Below are 21,696 nucleotides of genomic sequence, written 5' to 3' on the forward strand. Positions count from 1 at the left end.
TTTCCTTGTTGCCATCACCTCTCCCAGAAGAGTTAGTGAAATACAAGCATTCACAATACAAGAACCATTTTTTCAAATGCATCCTAATAAAGTGGTTCTTAGACCTAATCCAAAATTTCTGCCAAAGGTTATCACTCCTTTTCATCTTAACCAATCAGTAGAGCTACCTGTGTTTTTCCAAAACCCAGACTCTGTTGCAGAAAGGGCTTTACACACATTAGATGTTAGAAGAGCCCTGTTATACTGCACAGATAGGACTTAATCCTTTAGAAAGACAAAACAATTATTTGTATCTTTCTCTCCCCCACACAAAGGCAACCCCATCTCTAAGGGGGGAATCGCCAGGTGGATTGTAAAGTGTATACAAATATGCTATCAAAAAGCTAAACGTACACTGACAGTTCCTCCTAGAGCGCACTCCACTCGCAAACTAGGAGTCTCTATGGCTTTCTTAGGAAATATACCACTAGAGGACATATGCAAGGCAGCAACATGGTCTACACTACACACCTTCACTAAACACTATTGTGTTGATGTGCAGGCCAAACAGCAAGCTGCAGTGGGCCAAGCTGTCCTTTGAACACTGTTTCAAAATACTGCATCTGATACAAGCGACCACCGCTAGGGGAGACACTGCTGCACAATCGATGCAAAAGTGTATGATCTGCAGATCATATGCCTCGAACGGAAAATGCTACTTACCAGTATGCATCTGTTCTTGGCATGTAGAGCTGCAGATTCGTACACGACCTCCCGCCTCCCCGGGACTTGTATCCGTTCCAGTTCTCATCTTATTTAGATGCACACGCATGGACATCCTTTCTCTTTACTTCCACTAACTCCATCATTTCCCATCATGGCGAAAAACAATCTGAGGATCGAGTCAATGACCATGCGCAGTATTGTCCAAGGGAGGAGTCACCTATCTCGTGACTACAAAGACTTCTTCCAAGAAGACAACAACCTGCAATCATCTGAGCCCAACACCAGGTGGCGATCTATTGCAAAAGTGTACAAATCTGCAGCTCTACATGCCAAGAACAGATGCATACTGGTAAGTAGCATTTTCCATACGGTCATGATGCGAACCACTTAACTACATACTGAGGTGCGATTACAAGCCGTGGTGGCAAGAACGGGTAGGAAAATAGATAATGGCAAACTGAAGGATATACGGAATAATTACAAGAAGACGCTGAGGGAAGCAAAAACGGAGTACAAAGAAACAATTTGGAAAAAACTACTGTGGGCATGTAAACTGTCAAATAGCAGGGAATTCTGGGGCATCACAAATAACTTGACAAAGGGTTTAAGACTCCAACAAGAAGTAGGAATCGGATAAGAGATCTGGAGTCAACATGTGCAAAACATGTATAATAGCACGGAGCATGAAAAGCGAGCTACAGCAACGACGGCTTTAGAAACATCTCAAGTACAGTGGCTCAAGGAAGAAATAATCACTACTCAGCCCTAGGTGGAATGTAATGAACCAGGACTAGAGACAAGCAGCAACAAATCAAATAACTTAACTGACATCATACAATTAAGATGAATAATAAAAATAGAAAAACAGAGGGGGCAGTGGGTCCCCACGGGATTCCAAATGCGCTTTTTAAACACACTCTAGATTTCTGGGCAGATTATCTTACGCCCCTTTTTAATTACATTAAAGCCAGATTAAGGTCCCAAATCCTGGAAAGGGAACATAATCCATCCAATATTCAAACAAGGAAATCACAGCGAGCCCGAAAACTACAGACTGATATCCTTGATTGACGTAGAGGCCAAACTCTACGTATCATGTCTCCTAGTTCACCTTCGAGATTGGGTGGATGAAAAGAGCATCATCCCTAAGTTTCAAATGGGCTTTAGGCCAGGAATGGGCACTACAACAAATCTGGCTAGTCTGGCACTTTTAACTGAAAAAGCAGCAAAAAAGAAAACCTGGTTGTATGCATGTTTCGTCAACCCAAAATCAGTGTTTGATAGAGTGAGCAGAAATCGTCTCTGGGAAAAACTAAAAACTTGGGGGTTACCGAGCAAATTATTGGAAGCAATAATCGCCTTACACAGAGAAACTTGGGCAAGAGTGAAACTAGGCGATGGGTGTATTGCAACCGACAGTATCCACACTCAGCAAGGCCTAAAACAAGGCTGCGTCCTAGCTCCGAGCCTATTTAACATGTTCTTCGCAGATATCATCAAATACACGCACGCAGCCGATTGCCATCCACCAAACTTGGCCAAAGAGCCAATCCGCTTCTTACAGTACGCAGATGACATTGTGGTGTTGAGCCAAAGCCCCATTGGATTACAAAGAGCAATAAACAATTAAACAACTTACTTGGACCAGGAAAACTTGGAACAAAACAAAGTGAAACCAAGGTGGTACACCTAGTGGACCCCAAAAAACCAAGTTCAAATGGCTCATAAAAGGGGCAATAGTAGATGAGCAAGCGTCCTATAAATACCTCGGTATAAAACTGGGGCAGGGAACAACATACAAGGAACATAAAATGGACTTAAGAGATAAAGCCCAATCGCTAATCTTTACATACAGATTACTGAACAAAAAATTGGGATGCTCGAACTATAACCACCTCTTAAAAGTGATGGCAGCTCAAATTCTCCCCCACCCTGTCATATGGCCTAGTTATCTGGTGCGGTAAGGAGGCTGAACTATTAAATGAGCGCCAGACGAAGGTTTACAAGGCAGTTTTTAAGCTACCAAAGTCCGCCTCCCCAGCCCAGGTTTGACTGGAATTCTGCCTCCAGAATCAGAGATTCCAGGGCATGAACAGCTTTGTGAGGCTATGCCATACATTTCGTTCATCCGAGCCTGGTTCATTGAATAGTCTATGATGGGAAGAGATTAAAAACCAGACGTATCAAGAAACACGCAATTCATGGGGAGCGTACCTGAGAAAATCTTTGGCTGAGCTTGAAATTCAACTAGTATGGGACAGCATGGTAGATCAGGCAAACTTCAGTAAATCTGGTAATGATGCAGCAAAGAAATAATCTTTTTTGGAAGATAAAAAAGCAATTTCCAAATGCCGTCATGGGTGGACAGTGATAAACTCCTACACATCTATAAAGCCTCAAGCTTACTTGTTAGCCCACTTCAGCGTTTAGTTAAAAAAGAGCTTTATTTATTACCGTTTGGGCATGCACGATTCGAAGGGCTTACAGCCATTATGGAAGAGCAAACAACAAGCAGTACACTATTGATTATGTGGCTTTTTTAATGAAACATTAACTCACCTGCTATGTGCATGCCATTCAGTCAAGGAGTTGAGGAAACTGCTTTTAAAACCCATTTTTAATTAATTGAACATTCGCACATGCAGGCAAGCCGTGATACACTGGATGGCAGGTTCCTCCATAATCTTGTCCTGCCGGGGTTTAAAATATTTGGCAGAAGTTAGGAAACTTTTACGGCAAGCCGACTTAGAGGAAAACAAAAAATAAGAACAATGCCGGTATGGCTAATAGCTCAAACACTGCAGTACCTCACAAGCCCATTTAACAAGCGGACTGAATGCTCAACCCATTACGGGTCAATTTGAGCAGTAGAATTTTTGAATATTGATTGAAATTTTAATGTAAAGCCTTGCATTTCTTATTTTAATTTCTTTTACTCACAATCAGAGACAAGTACCACTGCGGTTAGCCCTAATCATAAAGCCGCTATTTTTCTAGGAATATTTTCACTTCAATACTGCAAGATTAACTTAACATCTTTTGATAAACTCTACAGCTTGAGTTCTTATAAAACAGTGAACGCAGATGGCTTCTGTTTGTGAATCCGTATAACGATAATTGTCACTCAGAAGATCAATCGCGGTTGTCTAGGAAACGTAACAGCCATTTAAACTAATATAATACATGCAGGTGGCTTAGCACTTGCACTTTAATTAACACCTTATGTGCATCATCAATGCTGTTCAGATTTTAAAAATCTTATGTTCTTTTTGTTACTTCATAACTTAGTTTTGGCGCCTTTATTGTTTGTGTATATCATGACATTATATTGCGTAAATTGTAACGATTTTAAGTAATCATATACAATAAACTATGACTAATGACAACTCCAGGTATGGGGTCTGAGGCCAATCCCAGAGGTCACATATTTACCCATGTGCTGACATAGTGAGGGTAGATTTAGGCAGATACCTGATTTGCCATGGTTGGGATGTTTCTCATGTACACTCAGTTAATAATGCTAATTACTTTGTTTAGTTGCATCTGCCTAAGGATCGCAGCACATTTGCTTCATAATAGACTATGATAGTTTCATTAAATGTATAGTTAACTTTCTTTGTGACTTTCTTCTGGTTTCCACGGGCATGGAGTGAGTGAGTAATGAAAAGGGAGGATCTGCTTCCACTGTTCCCTTGGAGTCTAGAGGGTCATGTTTGAGGTTGCCAAAATTGCCTTCTCCTCTGGGAAGGTTAGGAATACAGGTGAGGCTCTATGAGCTAGCTAGGAGTTGGGCTGAAAGGTACTGACGTTGTAGAGAGTCTCAGTCCCTACATTGTAGCGTCCTGTCGTCCTAATACACAGTTCTCATTCTCCAGCAGAATCCGTGCAACAAGGACACGTGAAGTCCTAACCTTTCACATATACAGTGTGATGAATCAACTCTGTTAATCTTAATCATGTAACTCAGAAATGGGAGTATTCGCTGCCTTCCCTCTTTCATCCTCCTTCAGTCTAGTCACAATAATGTATCACATTTGAAATGCTTTACAAATGTGGACTTGGCTCATGGGAGATGGTGGTGTTCTCAAGGTCATCCAACGATGATTTCACCCTTTTCGACCATTTGGCGTTTGTCTGGTCCTGGACATTTACATACATGCATACTTACAACCATGCACATATACATACATACATACATGCATACATGCAGGTAGGAGATTAGATACTATAATAGACAGTCCTTATTCCCAGTGGAGGCTCCTCCGCTAAAAAGGAGTAGCGCCCCACTGCTGCGCAGCAGTGAAGTAAAGGAAACATAAAATGATAATAACTTGTGTTATTATAATTTCATGTTTCCTTCTGCTTCAGCTTTGCGTTTGGGGCGGGGCTGCTCTGACGACAGAGGAGCAGGGAAGGAGTGGTTTGCCCACTTCTAAGTGCAAATGACTGTTTGGCTGTGCCTGGCAGGCCGGCCAAAATTCATGCGCACGTCGCATCTTCCCCATGCAGGCTGCATTACAGCCTGCGTGGAGAACATGCGGAGGCCCCCATTCCATGGCTGAGCGCCAATCCACGGCACTCAGTGTTGTGATTGGCTATTGGAAGGCTGGGAACTGGTTGCTTTCTGCTGCTTCCTGCCGCCTGATGTGGGACCGGAGTCAAGAAGAAGAGGACGGAGGAGAGGCAGCTGCTGGCTATCACAGGTGTTTTTGTTTTTTTACTTATCACCTTGCTGCGCTGTGTGAAAGAGCAGGAATGCACTGTATTGGCTGCCTAGCACCAATACAGGCCCCCTTGCGCCACGGTGCAGGGTTGCCTGTGCTGCAGACAGGATTATTTTTGTGCAGGAAGGGGCACCTTCCGCCACAAAAACAATCCTCTGAGGCTTTTTTTCTCTTTCTAAGAGTGCTTCAGAATGCAGCACACGTAGAAAGAGTAAACAACAAGGATAAATAAGGATATTTCTACTTGTTATACCTTTAGGGAGGCGTAGCATTCTGACGCATTCCCAGGTTTACCAGTGTTGGTAAATCTGGGATTGCTCCATAATCCATGGGTGGATGCTTGAGAACACCCACACTCCACCCATGTAACGCCTTCCCAGGGCAGAGTATCGTAACACAGTGGTTTGCGCTGCATTTTGTTACTCTGGATTTATGAAGTCATCCTGGACTACACAAGGCAGCCTTGTGTGGCTTGATAAATCTCACTTTGTTTATGTCAAATTTGTGCCCCCTTGTGTGGCGCATGGGCAACGCAAAACCTTCCTAAATATGCCCCAAGGTTTTTCTACTTGGACGGCTGGTGGATCTGAGTTATGGTGGTTGGGGCCGCCATGGTCTCCTTTACCTCTCTGCTATCCTCAATTACATTATGGTAAAGAGCATTGAGTGACATCATACTTTGTCCATTGAAAATTTTGCTTTCTACTTTATCAACAGAATACGATGCGCAGGCACACCGAGAGATGCAAGAAAGCTAGGAGATACAAGACCTCAAAAAGAAGAAAATCCAAGCACAGCAGTCAGGACTGGCAGTCTGAGCGTAATGAAAAAGGTGAATGACTGACGAAATTTGAGTGCCAACAGTTAGAGATCACAGAGAATGACAGCACTTTAGATGGGTCATTAGATTCATCCCTTTGACTTGTCCTTAAGGTTGTCTTTGGTCCTGTGATTGATGTGATATTTATCGCTCCTGATAATACCAATACTCTGGGGATGTTATTTATTAGATGCAAGAAATGCCACCAATACAAGCTTCCCTAATAATGGGGAATAACAGTGCTTACAACACCAAAATCCACATGCCTCAGTAATTGGGGACTAATAACAATACGGACTGGCTCTATTCAGTAAGGCTGAGCCTAAAACTAAGAAACAGGAGAGAATTGCCAATACTGATACTTGATTTGGCTCTAATTTGTACCCAAAGTACAGACCACAGTTCAATACTTTGATGTGCTATTCGATAGCTGTTTATTCTGAAATAATTTGATAATACACATTAGTAATGAGTGATGGTATATATGAGGTTTTACTCCACTGGCTGTGTCCTTATTTTCATGATTGTTACATAAAATTGTTTGACCTGTTACACTAACTTAAAAAATGTGTATTATCAAATTATTTCAGAATAAACAGCTATTGAATAGCACATCAAAGTATTGAACTGTGGTCTGTACTTAGGGTACAAATTAGAGCCAAATCAAGTATCAATATTGGCAATTCTCTCCTGTTTCTTAGTAATTGGGGAGCATTTTAAGTAGTGGCTGGTCTCGTGTCAGAGTGGCAGGGGAGGGGCGTGGTGTGAGACAGACAGATGGTAAAATAAATAAAATAATTTAGCTGCTCCTCTCTGATCGCCGCTTTTCTCCTTCCTCCTGTGGACGTGCTGAGGCTCCCAAACTTCCCACAGCCAATCTCAGCTCTTCTATCATGCTAGCAAATATGAGAGAAGCACTGGGAGTGGTTGAGCAGGCTTGTTTTCTGCTCCAAGGGGGACTGGGAGCCTTTGCCTGCTGTTCTCTCCACACGGCAATGCAGCTCGGGTTGGGTAGATGTCAATGCGCATGACGGGTTGGCCATCCTAAGACGGCCAGCCAAACCGTCATGCGTACTGAAAGAAGTACTGCCCACCACTCCCCTTCCATGCCTGTCATGGCATTACCGCGCCCCAAAGACTTGGCTCCGTCCAGAGGAAAGATACATTGGTAATAATACTGTTTTATTATCATTTTATGTTTTCTTTCCCTCAGCTGGCCAGCGGGGGGGGCAGCGCTCCTCCGCCATCGTGGAGGAGCCGCCGCTCAGCATTTTTCTCATGCTAAAATCCTGGGGCCTTAGTTATGAAGGCCTTGCGCCGCCGGTGCGTCACTTTTAACATGGGAAAATGTGACGCACCGATGGCGCAAGGCTTTCATAAATGAGGCCCCTGAAGCTTTTACGTGCAAAAATGTAACTCCACGGTCGGACTTTGTGATGTTGGTCACTTACTGAGTGTGACAAAGTCTGCAAAACTTGAAATTGCGACCTCGGACAAGCAGGCATTTGCTCTGGGGCTGCAGTTTTACAGGCCACTCGTGGTGAAGGCCTTTGTGTAAATAGACCTGTACTATGACAGCAATTAAAATGTATGGAAAACGCCTGCTGTTCCAAGTTTTGAACCAGAAAATAGGCTTCACATGCAGCATTGGTGTTAAAACACCAAATTCAGAATGCCTTACCTTCTTCCAGAGCCTTTTGGGACAATACATTTTCGCACTTACGTCCTGCCAGAATCTATATTGAGAAAACTGCGAGGGCGTGGTAAATATTACACAACTCCTAACCCCCATCTAAGAAGGGGCTGGAATTTAGCCCTCAACTTGCAGTGATGGCCTCAGTGTTTTACAGAGTTGATTGACAAAAAAAATACGAAGAGACTTGTGCAGGGCACACTCACAGGAGTTACAGACGGGTCATTCCACGCTTTGGTAAACTTGATTCCTTGGAGGCAATTTTGGGTTTCAGATTTTGGAATCATGGTTAACCACCTGCAGTAAAGGAGGTAGCTCACCTCTTTACTATTCTTTATCCCTCTTTCTAACTTAATTTCCCCGTGCAAATTTCACCAGGTGTTATAGAGTGGAGGGTGTACGGGGGTAAATCTCAGCAGTATTATCACTTTGCACAACTCAGAACACCAGGATCACACGCAAAGGCAACTTGTACTTGATCTCCTTATTTTCATGCAAGCTGAGAGGGCCAATTTAGGGGGTCCGTGGCTGTGAGATGAGGTGTTTGACTTGCAGGTCCTCTAGGCATCTTTATTTTTAGTCCACCTGTACATGTGGAGAAGTTTTTTCCCTAGAGTACTTCTCTAGATGTAGATCTTCCTGTTTTCTGGATCGCACAGTTTCAAAAATTAGCTATTTTATAGACTAAGCCCCAGATGCATCAACAACACAATTTGTGATTCCTTAATAGCGAAAAATACCGATTCGCTATTAAGGAGTAGCAAAATGGAATGCATCAAGAAATCACTTAAAAAATAGCGATTTCTTAGAATTCCTTAATTGCGACTCGCGAATTGCGAGTCGCAATTAAGGAATACCTCCCCATTCATTCCTATGGGCCTAGAGGCCCATAGGAATGAATGGGAAGACAATCTCAATTTGCGAATCGCAATTAGCGCTTCACAAATTGAGATTGCGATTTCAAGGGTGCAGGGATGTCCAAAGGACACCCTGTTGCACCCCTGAAATTGATATGTGCACATATGTTGCGCACACACGTGCCCTTAGGGCATGTGTGTGCGCAACATGAAACTTTGAAAAATGCACTTTAGTGCATTTTTCAAAGTTTTTGCAAATTACCATGAAGTTGTACTTCATGGTAATTTGCGTGCCCTATTAGCGAATTCGCTATTTTAAAAACTTTCATGCATTGCATTTAAGGAATCTCAATTTGACATTCCTTAAATGCAAATATTCGCAATTTAGCGATTTCTAAAATTGTGATTTTTGCATTTGGGATGATGCATCCCAAATGCAAAAATACCACTCGCGAAGGGGCAGATTCTGAGAATCTGCCCCTTTGCGAGCAGATTTTTGTTTGATGAATCTAGGCCTAAGAAGGGATTATTGTAAAAAGAGCAAGGAGTTACTTGTTTTTACATAGCTTACTTGTTTTTTTACATAGCTCTCCATGTCATCATACTTCATACAAACTGTACTTGGCCTTTTTCTTGTTCTGAGTGCCTTTTCTAAGTCTCTTCACCTTCTTTGACGAGAGAGCTTGGCCAATCTACCAATGGATTGTTTACGTTTCAGTTGCTTTCACCCTAGCTGACAGGTAGAAGTTGAATACAGGTTTGTGCTGTTCCTGCATTTACTTCTAGTCTGCACAACAAAGCTGTTTTGTTAGCCAGGCTTTGTTTCAACCAAAGGTGCTCTGATCTGTCACTGTGGTGACGGTATGTCTACTGCTGGATCACACCTCGCCAAGCAAGATTCCAACATAACCTGCAGCTCAATTATTTGAGACAGAGGAAGAAAGAGAGGAAAGATCTAAGGCAGAACCACACGGGAGAGCCGACAGCCATGGTCAACTTCATGTTAAATGTCTTGAGGGCAAGGAGAAGTAAGAAGACTTCAAGACTCTAAGTAGTCGCAGTGGGAAAGAGAAGAAAAGCCCATCGAGGCAGGAGGCATCTTCAGAAATACGACCAGCACTGACAACACTGCAGGTTGAGGTCCTATCAAGGTCCTGTGATGGTTATGACCCTTATTCTGAAGATCGGATGTGGGTATGTAACGTTTACAACGAAATTTTTACAACGCACTACCATTACAATGCATTGCGCTGGGGGGCGCTCTAGGATAGGGAATACGTTTAATTTTCTATCCAACACCTTCCCTAGTATCCACGGGGACTGGAGTTGGAATAGAAAATTATACTTACCACTATCCAGCACCTCTAAGCGCTATGCGTTGTAATGGTATGCGTGGTAAAAACCTCGTTGTAAAGGTATGCGTGATAAAAGTATGCGTTGTAACGTCATACATCCTCGGATGAGATATCAGAGACCACTGATGCTATGAGAGCTGCTGGATTTCTCACGGCACTAAAGAATAGAATGCAGGATTTCTAAGCCCGCTTACCCAGGGGGCAACTTTTGACAGCACCCAGAATCCCACCCTGCAATAGTTTGTACCCTACATAAAAGACAGGAACAGGTTCAGCCCTTTGATATCTTCATCATGTCTTACATTCTAGCGTGTGAGGTAGACATAGCAGAAAAATACGTAAGAACATGCAGCTAATGGACACATCCTTGTGCCTGCTCTCCAGAATTTCTCTCAAATAGTCTTTTCTCCTACGGCTACGGCCTTGGTCAGGTCCTTGAGTGAAGGGGATGTTCCTCACCATTCCTGGAAGTACAGCTCCTCTACTGCCATGGAGGACACATCAGCTGAACTTACTGCTCTAGAGTAAGGCATTTTCCTAGGTTCAGTGGGAGCAGCTAAAAGTTCTCGGCTTGGTTGAGCAAATCTTAGCTGGTGTTGCAGAACTTACTCTGAAGTTAAAACGAATATGAAGTACTGTCTTGCTGATCCTGAACTTTGGCCATATTATCCTGTATGTGCACTCTGTGTTGTGCTGTCTGCACGATGCAAGCCTCATCTCCCCATGTGTCTTTGTGAACTGGGCAGTAAACTCTTAACTTAGTTACCTATTTTACCACTGTAAGGAGTATGTGTCCTCATGGACATTTGGTCTCATAGCATTCACAGGTGGTTTAAATGTTGTCCACATACTATACAATACTATAGCCTTAGACCCCGACTTAGCGGGCACTACCGCCATTAAAGGACCGCTCCTTCGGTGTGGGCCTTAAACAAGGGAGAGGGCATTTAGTCGCCTGTAAGCCCACTGCGGAGGATTTCAAGGCTAATAGAACATTCTGCCCCTAGAGGGACAGAATGTTCTAATTTGTAAAACAATGGCCTCACGGAGCCCGAGGAGGCTGAAATCCCCTCGGGCTCCATGAGGACTTTGTTCAAAGCAACAGCTGTGGACCCACGTCTGGGCTTACCTTTCCCACTTAGGGTGACAAAGGGTATGTCATGAGGAACAAGGTCAAGACTGATTTGCATATGGCTGGGTCCAACTTGGGATGGCGTGGTGAGCAAAAGAACGATGGATCAAACCCTGGTCTTTGTGACTGAGGGTGAATGTTTGCATTGTTCAGCATTCCGTCCATCATTTGGTCATTTTGCTTTTCTTGATCTTTATAGCTAAGTGTTTCTTAAGGCGAAAGCTGTCCCCTCAGATGAATCACAGTCTGCCCTTAGGGCCTTAACCCTCTGAGGACCGTAGTGTACAGGTTCCAGTTAACTCGTTGCAGTTACTTAAACCCCTGGGTCGGTGATTGACTTCTTGCAAATGTAAATATTCTTCCCTCCCCCTCCTTTTATTTCATTCTCCATTTACATCTGAAGTGGCTTCGCACATTGATTGACAGGTTGTGGTGTGTATTTGCGGTAATTGAGAGCAGGGTGCAGAATTCTACATCGTAGCTATGCCCAGGTCTCGAGTTGGGGTACCACGCGGGTGGACGGCATTCCCCCACATATTTTACCGGGATCTCGATAACTGGAGCAAATGGAGCCACACATTTACTCTTTGGCCTCTCTGGGGCGAGATTGGAGCTCATTCAGAATGCTGCTCACGCACTGGCTTCTCTGATGCAATCTCATCTAAGGGGTGAGCGAGGGAGGCAATGAGTCTGATGGTGCAAGCCAGCTTTCTTGACATCACTTACTGTCGTGACATCAGCGTCCCCCCACTTCTTTTTTTAGGACTTGTGCCCTGGCTATGCCCCTGAACGCGGATGCCTAAGGGCGGCACCCCTTCATGTTTAAATCCCACGTCCCTTACGACCTGCAAAATCCTCATCACTGGTTGACTGTGCGTCGCAGCCACAGAATAGTTCACATCACAGCTGCCATTGTGTAAGAAACAAACTAGTGCCACTCCTCCCAAGGGCTCACGCGGGCACCCCACCTCGGTGCCACAAAGGCATTTTCATCAGAAAGTGGGTGCAGCCGAGGGCTGAGAAACCCTTTGATCCCAACTTGCAACCATATGCTTCGGCACCCATATATAAATATTGCAATACACTACTGCATGTGCACATTTTTAGCCCCGGATTGTGGCCGTGTAATTGATGCACACAAGTCCCCTCTTCAGATGTGATGGGTGGTCCTGAAGAGGCCTGTCTAAACGAACTCGATTATACATAATTTATCAAGACTGTTTGTTACAGGTACAAAGTGCTCAAGAGTCTTGCATTCGTGAAGTGAAAACTTAAAAATACAGGTCAGAATAAAATTATGACTTGATATTCAGCTCGTACCCGATGCACCAAATGTACACCATGCACAACACTATGCACAGATTAATGTACCAGCCTGCACTACAAACCCAACCAAACCACATCTACACACCCTACTATCCCAAATGCCACACATATCCACCATCACCTACAAACAGTACACAACTCTATCTTATACCACTAACCAATACATTCATCACTAACACGCCAATCAACACCACACATAACTACATCCCATTCAGACACACTCTCTCTCCTGTAATTACACCTAACAGACCACCTTTTATCACTAGAAAACGTATAATCATCCTTCCATCAGTTGCCCAACAAGCACCCTCCTCTCCCTTCTACCATAATAACACTAACGCACAACTCACACACTGCACACTACCACACTTTGTAACTCTTGCAACAAACCAGTCTAAGATAAACACTCTCACCTCTACTTCATTCCCTCCTACACACAATATACACTCTACTCATAAACACATCACCACCCCCTCTACGTCACATCCTCCTCTCACAAACAATACTACACAACCAAATCCATTGCATGAAACATATACATCGGCACCCTTTTTCACTACTCCTCAAAAGCAAAACATATCACACACACCAGCACAACAAGATCTTCAAAGCGCAACACCTAATAATACTTACCATCTCAAAATGCAAACATATACACACCTTTCAAACCACACAAAGGAACAAACTCCAATGCCAAGCTTTCAATCTTCCACCACACCTAACACAGATACAGCAATACAGCACCTCTCTTCTAACCGCCTCTCATCCATTGGATTTAGAACATTACTACATGACCCTCATGCTGCACCACCTCCCCTGACTCATACACCTTCCGCCTTAAACACACACAAAAAATATAAGCAACATGCCACACGTCACAACTTTGCTTCCCCATGTCTACTTCACAACAATGTTACACCACAGAAGCAACACAGCACTCCAACTCACTCTCAAACACCATCTCCAATACATACACATGAAGACCCATCAAAATGCCTTCTTAGCATGCTGGATGAGGAACACGATACAGAACAGCTACACAATTGCTATCCTAATACAGCTAATACCAGGACTAAAAACACACCTGCTACAAACCCACACAATACTGATCACTCTTCTACCAAACAAAGTCCCACTATCACCAAAGGCCACTCACTGAACTGTCTACTAATAAATGCTCGATCCCTCTCTAAAAACAAGCATCACATCCACGACCTACTCACCGATGCAAAACCAGACATACTATTCATAACCGAATCATGGTTGGGAGAAGATATGGCTCCAGTCCTGCATGAAGCCATTCCTCTAGGCTATCAAATAATCACCCAAAATCGTATAGCCAAAAAAGGAGGTGGTCTAGCTGTTGTTTTCAGGCAAACAATACATATCACTAAAATTGACAACATCTCCATAAAGAATTGTGAGGCTCTTCTAACAAGATGCAATCCTACACCGTCTTCCTCCTGTAACTTCCTGCTCCTTTACAGACCTCCACCTAGCAAGGCAATATTCCCAGACGCACTTCTAGATATAGTTTCAAACCTGATAACAATACACTTCAACCTATGCATTCTGGGTGACCTTAACATTTGGTTTGATAAACCCAATATGACCCAGCCAAAAACTATAATCACCGGCCTAGATGCATTGAACCTGCATCAGATTGTCCACAATCCGACACACATCGCTGGACATATCCTAGGTGTCATTTTTGCTAATATTGCACTTGTTACCTTTCAAACTATAACTCCAGTCACATGGTCAGACCACCACTTGCTTGCCTTCCAACATAAAACAACGCTAAGCGACTCACCTAAAACTACCTTACATCCATCTACCTATCGTCCGTGGAACAAACTCAATTTGGAACACTTGGAAACACAACTAACATCCAGTACAAATCTGGAAAGCATAAATTCTGTTCAAAATCTATACGAGTGGCTACAGGAAGCTTTTGACATCCTGATACCACTCAAAACCACACAACAGAACAAAAGAAAAAAAGCGCCTTGGAGAAACATAGAAATAAAAGACATAAAACAACAAATTAGAAAGCTGCAACGTACCTGGCTCAAAACAAACGCCAAACATAATAAACTTTACCTACAGAAAACTCGCAGATTATACAAGTCTGCTATCAAAAAAGCTAGGAAAAGGTACTATTCAGACAGAATTCAAAACTCTAAATGTGCAAATAAAGAATTCTATAAAATACTCAATGAATTTTGCAAACCAAATTGCCTAGAAGGAACTCATCCTGTTACTCAAGATTTCACAGACAAACTGGCAAATCATTACACGGACAAAGCAAACACATTGGAATTGTACTTAAAACAGAAACAAAGCACCAGCACTAACCCGTGTACAAAACAACAATCCAAGAATGCTCTAATCAAGCCTCTCCGTTCTTTCCAACACATCTCACACAATGAATTTATGGACCTGGTCAAAGCAAGCAGACCTGCTGGCAGCCCTTCTGACCCCTGTCCGCCACAAACTTTCAAGACAATTATTTTAACAACCTCTGTGCCACTCCAGTAAGAAGAATCATCAACGATTCCTTAACTAATGGAATATTTCCAGAAGAACTCAACAAGTCATACATACGCCCTTTACTGAAGAAAACAAACTTGGACCCGCTGAACCCTGAAAACTACAGACCCATTACAAATGGACCGTTCCTGGGCAAACGGATAGAAAGAGCAGCGTTCTCCCAGTTGTCACAATTCATTGAAGAGAATGACATACTTTCAGACTTCCAAACAGGTTTCCGTCCGGGAAGAGGCACTGAATCTGCCCTCCTTGCCATCTGAGATGACCTAAAGAATACAGTTGAGCGCAACGGGGTTGCTGCGCTACTCCTCTTGGACCGCTCAGCTGACTTTGACACGGTTGACCATGACACTCTGAAACAAAGACACTATGAAGCCGGCATAGAGGGAACTGCTTTAGACTGGATAGCATCCTACACTCGAAACAGAACTAATGTCATCCATACCCTACCTTTCTCGTCCAAACCATACACCCCACAAAAGCGGGGGTCCCTCAAGGTTCTATCATTTCGCCCATGCTTTTCAACATCTACATGAAGTCATTACCAGTACTGATCAATACATTTCACCTCACGTGCTATAACTATGCAGATGACACGCAAATACTCCTTCAACTGGAATGCCCCAAAGACATTGAAAAATCACCAATTTTCAGCTGTCTCAGAGCCGTGGATCAGTGGATGACCTGGAACCATCTCAAATTGAATGCTTCAAAAACTGAAATACTCACGTGTGGCGATGGGAAACATTACAACCCGCTTGCCGCATGGCCTGATGAACTGGGATCACTGTCTAAAGTATCAAGGAAGTAAGAAACCTCGGAATGACCATGGACTCCAAGCTGTCGATGAATGCCAAAGTGGATAAACTAGCAAGATCAAGCTTTGCTACTATAAAGACTCTGTTACAAATTTTCCCTCATTTGGGATTTCCACACAAGGTCCAAGCTACCATCTTCATTGTTCTGTCCAAACTCGATTACGCCAATAGCCTCTACCACGGATCACCTTTAACGACCATGAAAAGACAACAACGGTTTCAGAACTCGGCTGCCAGACTACTCTTGTATGTCAAACCGCGAGACCACATCTCCCCTGCGTTGAAAGCCCTGCATTGGTTACCGGTTGCCAGAAGATCCACGTTCAAGCTGCTTTGTATCACCCACAAAGCAATACATGGAATGGTACGACTCTTCATCAGGAATAAAATCACCAAACACATTCAACAAAGGAACCTCTGCTCCAAAAGAGCATCTCGCCTCAAAATCCCACCATACAAGAAAAAAACCATAAGTGGCACATCCTTCTCTGTTCAAGCAGCCAAACTATGGAACTCTTTACCCCACAACATAAGGTCCACCGACAACCACTGTATCTTCAGAAAACTACTCAAGATTTGGCTCTTCCCCACATAAGCACCATACGCAAACAGAAATTTACAGCATATCCCTCTGTATACAAGCATTTTTATTTCACTATAGATATGTACCTATCTTTGTGTATTACTTTGTATAAACATGTAAAATAATTATGTTGTTGATAGAAAAAATAATAATAATAAACAAATAAAAATCATCTTTGGTCTACATGTACATACTTCCATTGTGCATCTATGTACCTTCCATGTACTTGGATCTGTGTGTCTGTTACTTTTCTACTGAAAAGGCATATCCAATGCACTACCCTATTTCTCATCCTGTGCCTCTATCAATATCTGTAATCTACATATACTTACCTCCTTTATGTATCTATATACTTTCAATGTAATTATGGATCTATATATTTATCACTTTCTTCTAATTTAGCATTTCCAATCCACTACCCTATTTCTCAGCCTATACTTCGCTAAATATATCTTCTAGCCCAACCTTGACTCATCTCAAACTTCTTCTACTACTCCTTCCAATGCACTACCCTATCTCTCATCCTATACATCTATCAATATATCCTCTACATCCACTCTCTCATTTATCCCAAACCCCATACCACCACTATGATTGCCAAAATAACCCTTTCTAGACTCTCTCCTACTCTACCCCTCCTTGCATCATCTGACACCTCTTTTACTATAGCGATCCCCTAAAAAAAAACCTTTCTAAACTCTTTCCTCTGAGTCCTCCCCTACAAAACTCCCTTTTACTCATCCAAATGCCTCCTTCGATTGCTAAGACCTAAAAAAATTCACTCTTTTATCCCTCCACTATCCTTCTCAAACGAAATTAACATACTAACATGTTCACTTCTCAAATTCCAACTTTTAACCTATACTAATATACTACCCAAATAACTGAATAGCATATCCACTACTCAAATTACTTCATATTTTTTTACTATACTAATTTTCAACAGTAATCCTTTATGGGTTTTTGGAGTGGCGTGCTACTCGCCAGAAAAGCGATTCAACACCCAACAGGGGTAACAAATGCTATATGAATGCAAATCTTTCTTCCCCTTTTATCCCTCTGCTATCCCTCCGCTATCCTTCTCACTCCAAGTAACTGACTAATATCCACCACGGAAATTACTTCATATTTCACCATATTAATTCACCACTAATACTTTGTAGGCTTCCTGAATAGCATGCGTCAACAAGCGCTATATAAATACAAACCTTTGTCCTCCTCTGTCCTGCTATCATTCCAAATCCAAATAACTGACTATCCACCACTTAAAATGTACTTGCATGTTTCACTATACTAATTCAACACTAATCCTCTATGGGTCCCGGAGTAGCGTGCTACTCGCCAAAAAAGCGCTTCGACACCTCGTCAGGGGTAGTAAGCGCTATATACAATACAATACAATACATAATGACATCAGCTTACAAGAAATTCAGATCCCCGTTGAATCCTCTCCAGGGAGCCGTTAACAGTTTTTTGGCTGAGACGCAGGACGTGCGCTGAATGCAATTTGCCACCAGATGGCGCCCTTGAAGTTCTGAAAACAAAATACCATGTTAACTGTAAACCTGTTTTGTTATAAATACGATTGGCTTTAGTTAGCTCGGTGACAAGACTGGGGGAGCTGAGAGTTCTGAGCCTGGTTGACCTTGGTTCAAAGCTAGTCCTGAAAAACACGCACAGTAATAGCCTTATGCTCCCCTCTCTTTAAAATGCTCTCTTTTCTACAGTCCGAAGAGAGAGAATCAAGCTTCCTCCCTATGGGCTTTGGTTATTGTAACATCGTCTTCAACAACTCACTGCAGGCACGGCCGCCACAAGGTGATGGGGTACAGGAGCCATTGCTCTGTAGACATGCATGCTAAGGCACCGCTCCGACGCCAACATGAATTTATGGATTTTTTTTATTGCAAGCAAGCTTCGTCTTCATTAATAATGTATGTTGTGTGTTCAGTGGCCGCTAGATGGAGCTGACGCCATGTGTTCCGATTCCCTGAAGAACCCTTTCCTTAATACTTCAAAGAGGCGCCGTTGTGGCACCTGTTCAAAACGCAAGACGTATTCGGGAGCCCCGTATTACGTTTTGGCCCAAGGACTCGCACTAACTTCTCACAAGTCTGATTGCTCGGCTCCGAAGTCTTCGGATCAAGGAACCAGAATGTATCTTGACCTCAAAAAGTAGGCCATCTCAAACCCATTCTCAAACCTTTCTCTTGGTGGGTGGATCCCAGGATTAAATTCAAGGTATTGTGCTCCATCCACAAAGCGCAGTTGTGCAATGGTCTGCTCACTAGGGCGCTCTATGAAATATGATGAGGCTGCAACACAACGGCAGATCTCTTGGGGGTGCCAGGGCGAGGCTGTGGAATACTGTGTACTCGACCACCACTTAATCAACCCACCTGAGGTTCAGGAAACTCCTGAAAACTGAACTATTCGACCACACTTTGAGTTGAAACTGTAGAGCTTATGAAAAATGTGTTGCTTTGAAAAACCTCGACGTGGTGACCGGTCCTGAATGGACTCTTACTTCCAGTAGTCGGCCTGTTCTACATAACCATGCTCCGTGCTTACTTAATTTGAGCTGGTGTGCCTCACCACACTCATTTTGGGGACCGGTACTTATCTTTCCTCATCCGACATTTCCAGAGAGCAAGAGAAGAAAAAAAACCATAAATGGGAAAGAAGGGGAAATAGAAAGATGGAAAATCGACACAAAGTGAGAAAACAGACACCAGCAAGAGTGAGATAAGAAGGCGGTGAGTGCCTGGAAGTGGAATGGAGTGGCATGAGGTGGATTCAAAACTAAGTAGCATTGGTGTTTGGGGCGCTGACATTTAAAAGCACCGGCCGCCAGCTTCTAAGGAGAGCTTTGAGCACCGGCTATCATTGATGTACAAATTAAGTCCTGAAAGTGCTCTAAATTTACTGAAAGGTAAGAAACAGTGCTATACAAAACTTCTCAATGAATAAGTAAATACTACCAACACAGTTTGCCATATTTGTCAAGTGAATTATTTGGTATCATCTAATGTTACCAAAAGACTCCATGTCACTAGGACATCTAGGGGCATATTTACAAGCCCTATTGCCTTCACAGTGCCACTTTCAGTGACATTGTGACGGCGATAAGGGCCTCACCTTATTTACAAGGCAGCGTTAAGCCATTTAACCTGTCTTAACGCTGACTTGTAAATAGGGTCCCCTTTCACGCTATGCTTAGCATGAAAGGGGTGGACAGTGGGTGTTGTGGTGGACGTTCGACCGCAACACCCATTGTTTTTGTCGCTGCCCCCTATTTACAAGAGCAGCGTAAATCGGAGGCAGCGTAAAAATTAAGATCAGGGATAACCTGGTCTAAATTGGCAAACAAGGAGAAATGCTTTCTTTCTCCTCGTTTTTGCTTTTTCCACGTGTTGCCTTGTGCAGCACACATGGAAAAGCAAAATTCTGTGGATTGTTTATGTTCATGTAGGTGACCCTTCCTGCACATAAACAATCCTTAAAAGAAAAATGACATTTTGTAACTTCCATGTGTGCTGCATTAAGCAGCACATATATAAGTGACAAAATAGTATTTTAGAATTGTTTATGTGCAGGAAGGGACACCTTCCTACACATAAAGAATCCTCCCCTGCACGCAGACACCCTTGCACTATGGTGCAAGAGGGACTGCGTTGGTGCTACACTGCTAGGTGTAGTTCCAGCACAGGAGGAAATTCAAGGCCGCACCATATACTTGTAAATATGGTGCAACCTTGTGTTTCTGTAGTGGCGGAGTGAGGCGTTAAGCCATGACTGCTAATGCCTCACTCCGCCACTTCCTTGTACATGTGCCCCCTAGTTTCTATGCTATGGCATGGATTTCCTATCAGAAATCAATGCTTTCAGGTATGTTAGACTCAAAGGTTCATCTGAACTGAACCAAGACTACAGCTTCCATAATGCACTTTCTTTTTTCATTTAAGGAAAGCCAAGGGCAGGACATGCAATCATCTGGTACCAGCCGCGGTCGGTAGTAGGTGTACCTGCAGGGCGGTGACGTGGGGAGGGGCAGGGTGGGGGGTAGTAATCTATGGATTACGAAGCTTTACAGGTAAGTAAACATATAAATAAATAAAACTAATTTTGTTGCGTGCACTGCATCCCCAAATGCGATGCAGTGCGCGCAACGAAATTCGTTTTATTTATTTATATGTTTACTTACCTGTAAAGCTCCGTAATCCATAGATTTCTACCCTGCCCCTCCCCCTCCCCACGTCACCGCCCTGCAGGTACACCTACAACCGACCGTGGCTGTCTGGTACCCGTAGTTGCAGCACCATTACGTCTCTACGAAACTAAACTCTTCTGATGATTATTCTCTCCCAGTCTGATATATACTGGTGTTAAGTTAGATGAAAGGCGCTTAAATGTGCCAGGAAGCTAGAGGGCGATATAAGATTGTTAAATAAAATAATACAATATTTTAAATGTTTGTTTAACAGTGCAGGAGAACAAACTCTGCTGTTGTCAGCTGTGGATGGAGTTAGCATGTTCTCTCTGCTAACAGGTGGGTTGGATGGTAGCAGAAATCAGTGCAAGACTACCGCCTCTGTATCGGTTTAATAGTTTAAAAAACATATTAGCTCCGTAACCGCAGCGGAAATTCCGCAGCGGTGCAGAAGTTCTGAAGAGTAGGCGGGCCGCGTCGGCCAACGGACGTGCACAGCACTAGCTAGGTAGTGTTCGCGATGGCTGTTGGCCGACGCGCGCAGGGAAGGGGTAAACACCTATATACACAAATACATTCCAGAGGCACACAGTTTTCTCATGTTGTTCCTTCCTTTTGGTTAAAAGACAGTTGTTCCAACCTGGAGTAAGTCACAATCCTTACCTGGGTACAATGTACGAGACAATGTGAGTTTTTCTATTCATTTTTTCCTCAAACAGAGAGAACCCTTCTCCCAATTAAAGAATACACTTTTTTAATCCTATGGCAAAAAGATTGCTTTTGTATTCCATTTGACCACATGTATGTTGCTTGCGCAGGACTAGTGGCAATGATTGTTGTCAAAAGGCTCTTTGTTTCTATGAATCAGTTAATTTGAATGAGCACTTCACATCGGGTGTAATTTACATAAGTAGCTCAAA

At 43.2% G+C, this 21,696-nt stretch overlaps 1 protein-coding gene across 1 annotated transcript in view; it reads left to right on the forward strand.

The window, feature by feature from the left end:
* Positions 1-21,696, forward strand: part of CTCFL (CCCTC-binding factor like) — a 270,522-nt gene that overhangs the window by 245,782 nt on the left and 3,044 nt on the right. The window contains exon 11 of the mRNA XM_078651972.1: positions 6,147-6,261. Within this exon, the coding sequence (XP_078508098.1) occupies positions 6,147-6,261 (115 nt within the window). The remainder of the gene's footprint in view (positions 1-6,146; positions 6,262-21,696) is intronic.

This window comes from Lissotriton helveticus, chromosome 7, assembly GCF_964261635.1.
Source record: "Lissotriton helveticus chromosome 7, aLisHel1.1, whole genome shotgun sequence".
NCBI lineage: Eukaryota > Metazoa > Chordata > Amphibia > Caudata > Salamandridae > Lissotriton > Lissotriton helveticus.